General features: G+C 44.1%; 1 protein-coding gene across 1 annotated transcript in view; it reads left to right on the forward strand.

The window, feature by feature from the left end:
- LOC117531558 (L-xylulose reductase-like) overlaps positions 1-8411 on the forward strand; it is a 35808-nt gene extending 27397 nt beyond the window's left edge. Inside the window, exons 6-7 of the mRNA XM_034194679.1 lie at positions 2708-2825; positions 7461-8411. Of these exons, the coding sequence (XP_034050570.1) occupies positions 2708-2825; positions 7461-7564 (222 nt within the window). The 3' untranslated portion in view covers positions 7565-8411. The remainder of the gene's footprint in view (positions 1-2707; positions 2826-7460) is intronic.
- Positions 8412-9668: the final 1257 nt, after the last annotated feature.

Consider the following 9668-nt stretch of genomic DNA (forward strand, 5'->3'; position numbering starts at 1 on the left):
GTTCTCTCCCTCAGCCCCAACCAGTCCCAGCAGAAGACTGCCCCTCCCTGAGCCTGGTTCTGCTGGAGGTTTCTTCCTGTTAAAAGGGAGTTTTTCCTTCCCACTGTAGCCAAGTGCTTGCTCACAGGGGGTCGTTTTGACCGTTGGGGTTTTACATAATTATTGTATGGCCTTGCCTTACAATATAAAGCGCCTTGGGGCAACTGTTTGTTGTGATTTGGCGCTATATAAAAAAATTGATTGATTGATTGATTGATATTTAATGTTCAAAATGATAGACTTTTTTGTGCAAATTTTTACTCATTTTGAAATGGATGGCTGCAACACCTATCTTTTAACACATTAACACACACAGATGCCAAAATGCATTATGGGTAAAATGAGCCTCCCCTCATCACTGATTGGTTGATGTAAAAACCAACACACAAGTGACTGTAATAGGTGTTGGTTTTTTACAAATAAATGTGTATTTCTAAAAGATGTATTTTTTTTTTCATTTGTAAACAAAGGCATTTCCAAAACTGAAAATTCTGTTTAAGTTGTGATTCAACTCTACAACCATGTGATATAACCGGGCGCCATAGATGACAGTGTTCTATGCATTTTGACCCATCTACTGGATTTTAAAATTCAGATCATCATAATGGCTGCCGAGGTACAGACACACAATCTGGCAGGCCCTGTGTGTGCGCCCAAAAACGTCTTTAAAAACAACAAAAGACCTCAGATTTTGCCACCAACTTGTTTGTTTATTACTTTGATTTTTTTCTGTCTTCTCCCGAGTTTAACATGTCCCCAGAAAAGGGAAAATGTAATATTCTACCCAGCCAAACAGAGTCAACATCTCATATTCACAGTGTATGTATATGCATGCAAACACACAGATACACACGCATACAAAGATGCACACACATATACAAAACCCAGAACTCCCATAAAGCATTGCACCACAACAATTTACAGGTTTGGCAATGGGCCCCGCAAGCACTCCAATTTAATTTTGCTGAGTATCATCATCATCATGGCATTAAAATTATTTTCATGATTACACATTTCTTATACCCCCTTCACACACAGCCAGAATCACGCAGAATGGCGTCAGAATTACGAATCGGCACACAATCGTTCAAAATCAAATGGCGGCCCCGAGTGTGATGCACATGTTCAAAACCCTCCGGCCGCCATCAAGATAGGACATCTATCTGACGGCGGTCCATGTGCAATCTGAGGACCATCTGACCAGAGTTTACGTATTCTGATGATGGCAAAGCGGGATCTGAAATGATTTGAATGCGTACGAAGGAACCTTGAGATGTATCTGGCACAGCAAAGCCTGGTGGTATGACCTGCACGAGTCACATATAATAATGCCCCCCTCCGGCGCAAAGGAACTATTGAAATGCATGTGGCACGCTTCATCATGATAATAATTATGAATTATTATCATGTACAGTGAATGTGAACAGCGGCTATCAAACCGAAAGCTCTGTGCACTACTGTGTGCATATCGCTATAAATCTGAACAGGCTGTTATATCCACTGTGGACCTTACAGTACAGATATTTGTCCATTCCTTACCATGGGAGATATAAATAATGTGAGCTATTGTTTCCATCATATCTCGGGCAGCTGTGCCTCTCTGTGGTGCGCAGTAATGCGTCACTGCACGCGTCAGTCTCTGAGCTGAACAGATCTCACTGCTGTAATAAATTATCACCTTCTAACTCTGTAGGAGATATGACGTGGAACTGTTGTCCCAGGCCGTGACAGCATTAATAAACATGAATCTCACCTCCAACAATGGTCCAGGAGTGCAGTGTGTACATGATCATGGAGCCGAAACCGTAGCCTGTGGTTAAAATCATCTCACCCGGCTGCTGTGTGCTGGAATCAACTGCGCAAAAATAAATCCCATGTGATAATCCAACAATCGTGGTGTCCAGAGTTGTGTTGTGCTGCTGAAGTGAGCAAAAATAGAAAAAAAGAAATTAAAGTTCCCTGGAAAGGCTGCATCTAAGTGTCCAGCAGCTGGCAATGGCACGCACACGTGCACCCCCTGCGTACATGAAGCACCCCCCCCCCCCCCCCCCCGATGTGGACGAGGTAATCAGGATGCATTCTGACACTGCTGACCATGCCTCTTTTCCTCCCGACTGCATCTGATTATGGCAATATTTGCCATTTCGGGCTGGTTCCTGCACATTCTTGCTATGTGTGATGGGGGCTTTAGTGCAGTTCAGGTTCATTCATATGTAGGAGCGCAGAGCGCATTTATTTTTTTTATTTCCCCTTCCCTTTCTGTGACAACTAATCATAGCTCTTACAGGACCACGTCATACCTAGCAACGGGGTCAACCCCGTCTCCTCACTAAGATAGGAGTTTCTGTCAACTCCTTGCCCAGTGTTGCTCTCAGACACTCCTTGGGTCTCTCTGAGGCTGGGAGTCCTTGCCAGGATATTTTCGGCTGAGCTCTTTAAGAGGCACAGAGGATATGGGCCCTGGCCGCCATTTTAACTGGTCAAGGATACACGGGCGTCTCACATGACTAAGGCCATCACTGTGATGCCTGGCTGCTTTCAGAAGGTTGGCGTTGAGTGGTTAGGTACTTGGGTGGTTGTCATCCAGGACCCTGTGGTGTGGTGGAGGTGGTGATGCGTGGCAGCAGTCCATCTCCATCATCTGATGTTCTTCTTTTGTTCTGGTCAGATTCGTGTCAACAGTGTGGATCCCACAGTTGTGAAGACTGGCATGGGACGCCAGGCCTTTGCCAGCCCTGAGAGAGTCAGTGCCATGATGTCTCGCATCCCTCTGGGACACTTTGCAGGTGAGACTCAGCAACTGCTTCACAATTTATGACTTTATTTCAAAGGTAAAATTGAATATTTTTTTTAAACATGTAAATACATATGTTTTCTTCCTGTTAAAACTGTTGGGACCTCTTGAACATAGGGAGGTGATGGTCTAGTGGTTAAGTGTTGGGCTACAGACCAGAGGGTCCACGGTTCAAACACCAGTCTGGCCGGAAAATCACAAAAGGGCCTTGGGCAAGGTCCTTAATCCCTGAGTTGCTGCTGGTGTGTAGTGGGCACCTTGCATGGCAGCACCCTCACATTGGGGTGTGATTGTTCACTGTAATCTTCTCAAAAGCACCGCGTTCAGTACAAGCAAAGTTTTCCAACTGACTTTATATCACCAAACCAAATGAACAGCAAGCAAACGGTTAAAAAAGAAAGAAATAACCTGACTGTAGTGGAAGTAGTGACCGATGCCACAGAGGCTGTTTTCAGCTCTGTCTTGTCAAAAGCACTACGTATGATACAAAACAAGTTCAAGTAATTTTAAATAATCAGACAAACCGAAAAAGAGGCGAACTGAAGAAAACTTAAGAGTACTGACAGAGAAACGTGAGGCAGAATCCAGTCAAGCACAGAGAGAGATCCTGTCTGTGTGTGTGAAAAGCTGCAGTGAGACATGTTGGTGTAGGGAGGGGTGGGCGCTGTGTGTGACTGGCCAGTCACAGAGTGTGAAGACAGTGAGTTAGCCAATGAGAATTTTCCTTCAGCATGAATCAGCTATTGAGGTGGGTACCCAGAATTACAGAATTTGATAGTATCTCACTAGGCGTGCTGACGAAACTCGAAACGTCTACAAAAAGCACAATCTGCTTATTTGATCCCATACCAAGAAAACTGTTTAAGGACCTGTGGTCCACTCTTGGGCTGACTGTACTGGAAATTATTAATCTCTCATTAACTTCTGGATCTATTCCTAAATGTTTCAAATATGCAGTCATTAAACCATTACTTACAAAATCAAATCTTGACCCTAGTTAATTAAAAACTACAGGCCGATATCAAATCTATAATTTTGCTCTAAAATTCTGGAAAAGGTGGTTTCACAGCAGTTCGTGGGCCACCTTAGTAAGAATAATTTTTTTTGAGCCACTGCAGTCTGCTTTTACAAAATATCATTCCACAGAGACGGCTCTCACTAAAGTGGTGAATGATCTTCTGCTTACAATGGATTCTGATACCACTACGGTTCTGGTGCTGTTAGATCTTAGCGCTGCATTTGATACCATAGAACATATTCTACTCGATAGCTGGAGAGTCATTTTGGATTACTGGGAGTGCATGGTTGACGTCATACCTGACCAGTCCTTCTCACTGTGTTTTGTACAATAACACAACCTCTAACAGTGACATGAAATTTGGGGTTCCACAGGGGTCCGTCTTAGGCCCCCTGCTTTTCTCCCTTTATACTTTATATGGCACCCCTTGGGCACATAGTGTGCCAGTTTGGGATTACTTTTCACTGCTATGCTGATGATACTCAGTTATACATGCCGATAACTGCTGGCAATCTCATCTACATAAAATCCTTAGAAGATTGCCTTGCATCAGTGAAAACTGGATGTTGAGCAACTTCCTACTTTTAAACTCTGATAAGACTGAAATGATGGTTGTTGGTTCAGTGAGACATCAGGATCAATTGTATGTCATGCATCACACTGAGAAAGTGAGGAACCTTGGGGTAATTTTTGATCCTACATTGTCCTTTGACCTCCACATTAGAGATATTACGAGGACTGCTTTATTCCACCTGTGAAATATAGCAAAGATTCATCCTATCCTGTCTCTGGCTGATGCTGAGACCCTGATTCATGCATTTGTTTCTTCCAGATTGGACTACTGCAATGTTTTATTTTCTGGTTTACTGCAGTCTGGCATTAGGGCTCTCCAGTTTGTTCAAAATGCCAGACTTTTGACATGAAGCAGAAAGTTTGACCACATTACACCCATTTTGGCATCCGTTCACTGGCTTCCTGTCCCTGTGAGATCAGCTTTTAAGGTTCTGCATAGTATGTTACTATGCTTTTTACCCTTTTAAATTCATCTTATTAGGAAACAGAGCGGGCAGCAACCTCAACTTTATCTAAAGTCTGGGTCTTTTAGCGAAGCTTAGGGCTAGTGGCCGGCACCTTAGTATTTCTTCTGTTTTTCTTGTTGTATAATGCTGACAAATTATACTGTATTTGTTGTCTTTCTGATGCGATTGTTTTTTTTTCTCTCTCTCTCTCTGTTTGAGGTGTGTCTCCATCCAGAGATGGATGTGGTGTCTGTTCCTGAAACCCTCCTGTCCTGTGCACCGGCAACATTTCCTGTAAATTGTTTTGTGATTTCTGTCTGTAGCATAGCCCAAGCAGAGGGTCACCCCTCTGAGGCTGGTCTGATTGAGGTTTCTTCCTCAAATCATCAGGAGTTTTTCGTTACCACTGTCGCCTGTGTCCTTGCTCTAGGGGTTGGTTAGGTTAGAACCTTACCTGTGTGAAGCGCCTTGCAACTTTGTTGTGATTTGGCACTATATAAATTATATGAAATAAAATAAAAATAAAACATTTTAGCACTGCTGCAAAATAATTTCCTTCGGGTGGTACTGAGATTGTTGTGGGTCTAAGATTGTATCAGTTCTGCTGGTCCCGTGGTTTTCAGTTAACCAGTCAACTCACCAGTCGAATTTCCAGTATTCAAAGTCTCTCAGTCCTTGCCCACTACCTTCAGACACGTTTTCCTCCACCTCTTCTTCCTCACTCAGTAGCCTAATTTCCACCGGCACCCTGTTGGACAACAGCACTGGTGGTGGTTGTTGTTAACCCGGGCCTCAGCCGATCCTGTTCAAAAAGCAAGTTTGTGATCTGCGTGTTTGATTTGGCAAAAATGATGCCAGATGCCCTTCCAAATGCAACAGTACTTATTTATCCAGGCTCGGGACCGGATCTCTGAATATCTGTACTCTGCACCCATGTGGCTGACTTCAAAGCTGACTTGTGCTCTATTTATGATTAGTTTTGTTTCATTTATTTACTGTGTATCACTTGGTTGCCATATATTTAGTTTTGTCTTAGTTCCTGTCGAGACTGTAGTTTGTTTTGCCTTATTGCTTGTTGTATTACCTTTATATTCTTTCACTCGTGGTCCCTTTTTACTTCAGTCTTTGTTTAGTTTTGTTTATCAAATTTATTGTATTATGCTTTAGTGCCTGGCTTTGTCTCTGTTCATTTATTTTCGGTGTAGTCATAGTTTATGTTGTCATCTCTTTTTCAGTTATTGCATTTACTTTTATACGTAATCACTATCAGTTCTGTTCTCGTTATTTATATTCATTGATCTCGTGATCTGCTTTTAATCTAATCGTGTTATTCCTAGCTTCGCCCCTTGTTTTGTTCACATTAATTATGGTTTGTCTTGAGCATGTCACATTTTCCACTGTTGGTTTTTCTGTTACTTATTTATCTTGCCCCATTCTGCTTTGCTTTTTGTCTCACTACACTCTCTTGCACCTGCCTGTCTTTTTCGGCCACACCCCTTCCTGCACCTGTCCCTTGTTAACACCTTGATTAGTCTGCTCCCTGTTTAAGGCCACACAGTTCCACAGCTCACCGCCAGATTGTTGATTTCATGTCACTTTCCAGCCTTTGCTCAAAGCTCTCCTTTGTCCTGATTTTTTGCCTGCCAGAATTTTGACCTTGCTTTGTCCTCGACCTTGAGTTTGTCTTTTCATCTGATTGCCTCCTTGCTGTGTATTTTGACCTGTGCCTGTTTACTGAACCACGCCTCAGCCTTACGCTTGTCTGTTCCCGTTGCCTCACTGCTGGACCACCCGTGTACCGACTCCCTGCTTGTTTTGACCACTAAACCTTTTTCTTACTTACTAAGCTGGTGGACCTTCATTCTGTGAATGGTCTGGATTTAGACTGTGTTTAGTTCTGTTGGACTGTGTCCAACCTGAAAGGCTTTGGAGAAAATAGTTCTTCAAAAAAACCCAGAAAGTTCTGTGTGTAGTAAATGCACAGGGACTAAACTCCTCCCTCTCCATGCCCCTATTTAAATTTGCAAATTCATGTACATAGAAGGATAATCTTTCGCCAAAACAGATCAAATCTAGGCTTGCATCTCAGATGTACCTTTTGGCAATTTGTAGCTAAACTTTCAGGTCTTTTTAATAAAATCCTTCTCTGTATCACTTCATCATGAAGCTATATAACTGGTGATACAAAATGCAGAATTTATACTGTGCACAATTTCTCCAGTCGCAGCCACAGAGGCCTATAACTTCTTCTGGGGTGTCTTTAATCACGCTTCTCCTTCTTGCACAGTCACTCAGTTTTTGAGAACCGTCTACTCCACACATTTACCATATATTGGCCATCTGGTAAAAAGAGAAAACACAGTTGTTTGACAGTAAATGGCTTCACCCAACCACTAACCATGAGTTGAAAGAAAGGTTTTGTGTTATCACTCATATTCTCTAAAAATGGCCAAAAAATCTAAAATTCTGCCAGGGTATGTAAACTTTGGAGCACAACTGTACATCAGGCCCCAGGTGCGTCAGACTAAAGTTTCAGGTAAAAGGCTGTTTGTTTCTGCTCTTCTACAAAGTCTAAACTCTGTGTTTGCAGAAGTGGACGATGTGGTGAACAGCATTTTATTCCTGCTGAGTGACAAAACCAACATGACTAATGGAGCTGCTCTTCTAGTGGATGGAGGCCTCATAGCCTGCTGAAGGGCTGCTGGCCTCAGTGAATGGAGCCCCAACCCTCCTGGGTCCCAAACCTCCACTGAGTCCCATCAGAGTGCCAACCCTGATCATAGAACCCCAACCCCATCACTAAGCCCCAATCCCCAACACTAAGTCCCACACCCCCTGAATTCCAACCCCCTCACTGAGTCCTAACCCCCCTCATAGATTCCCAACCCCATCACCGAGTCCCATCCCCCCTCATGTAGCCCCAACTGCCCTCACTGAGCCCCAAACCCCCTAAATTCCAACCCCCCTCACTGATTCCTAACCCCTCTCACAGATCCCCAACCCCATCACTAAGCCCCAATCCCCATCACTTAGCCCCAACCCCCTCCCCTCACTGAGTCCCAACCACCATCACAGAGATCCAAACCTGCTCACAGATCCCCAACCCCATCACATAGCCCCAGCCACCTTCACTGAGCCCGAAACCCCGAGTAGTTCCAACCCCACTCACAGATCCCCAACCCCATCACTTAGCCCCAACCCCCTCTCATAGCCACAACCAACTTCACTGAGCCCAAAACCCCCTGAGTAGTTCCAACCCCCCTCAATGAGTCCTAACCCCATCACTTAGCCCCAACCCCCATCACCGAGTCCCAACCCCCCTCACGTAGCCCCAGCCACCTTCACTGAGCCCCACACCCCTTGAGTTCCAACCCCTCCACTGAGTTCCAACCCTCTTCACCGAGTCCCATCCCCCCCTCACGTAGCCCCAACGCCCCTCATTGAATTCCAACCCCTGTCTTCCTGAGAAGAAAACACTCATGTCTTTTCTACTGCTTTGTTTTGGGGTGTTTAATTGGCCGATTAAACTTTTGTTGGCAGAGCTCATGCCTCCTTTTCATTGGTTGCTTGTGACTGAGGGGAAATTATGACAGGAAACCACGTAGCTTACATATACATTTGTATTTAATATTCAAAAATTGAAACATTTTCACCACACTGACGTGACAACATAAAAAATAAGACAAACATGTTGGACACTTTCTGAGGAATGACAGCGGCTCTGATCTGTGTTTATTTCCATGCAGTCGTACGTTTGAGCTTTTCTCCGTATTTTTTGCTGTTGACGGTGAGACACGGTGCGACATCTCACCACATGAGGGTGACAAAGACATAGAAAAGGTGCACCACAAAGTCCACAAAGCCGATCGGCCGCTTTAATGTCCACCTCAGAACTTGAGTGAGTCTGAGCTGTTTTGAATATTCAGGAACATGACCACAGATAATCTGTTTTTTCTCACCTCGTGTTTATTACAACAGAAGAATATGAAACACCAAAAAATGCCGCCTTTTATTCTCCACCTCAGACTGCTAAAGCTCCTCCCCCAGAGCCGGAATGTGAGTTTGATGAACTTTCCCAGAGACTAATCGAAACCCAATCCACATTAAAGGTGAGAGCACCACTTGGCTGAAGAAAACAAGCAACACACTGTTCCATACGTGCTGCTTGTTACTGATGTTACGGTTTGTGCGTAACAATTTTATTATGTGTGTTGTTTCACAAAGAAGAGTGAAATAAAAAAAAAAACGTGTTTGATGGCAGAGAGCCGTGAGGTCTCTCTAGCACTTTGATCTCACAAACACCACGAGTGTGCATTTAATTCATTTTCTACTTACTCCCGTTGAGCGTCATGGGGGTCGAGCCTATCGCAGCATTTGTGTGTTTGTTTCTACATGTAAATGTTCCAGGTTTAATGAGCAGCAGGACGACAGGGATCAGCATGGTTTGGGTCCATGCTGATCCTGGATCAGGAGCTCAGTGTAACAGCACTCCGGCACAGGACAGACGGAAGACGGCAGTGAGAGGACGAGAATAAGAAAGCTTCATCAGCCCTGAGAGCGGCTCAGGTGGTAAAAAACAAAAATCAGATTAAAGCCTGGTTCCAAAGTGGCACTGAACAGACATGAGTCAAAAGAAAGCAGCGCTCACAAACGCCCAGTGTTCACACATACAAGCTCACAGACACCCAGTGTTCACACATACATGCTTACAGATACCCAGTGTTCACACATACAAGCTCAAAGACACCCAGTGTTTACACATACATGCTTACAGACATCCAGTGTTCACACAAACAAG

Source organism: Thalassophryne amazonica, chromosome 18 (genome assembly GCF_902500255.1).
Source record: "Thalassophryne amazonica chromosome 18, fThaAma1.1, whole genome shotgun sequence".
Taxonomy (NCBI): domain Eukaryota; kingdom Metazoa; phylum Chordata; class Actinopteri; order Batrachoidiformes; family Batrachoididae; genus Thalassophryne; species Thalassophryne amazonica.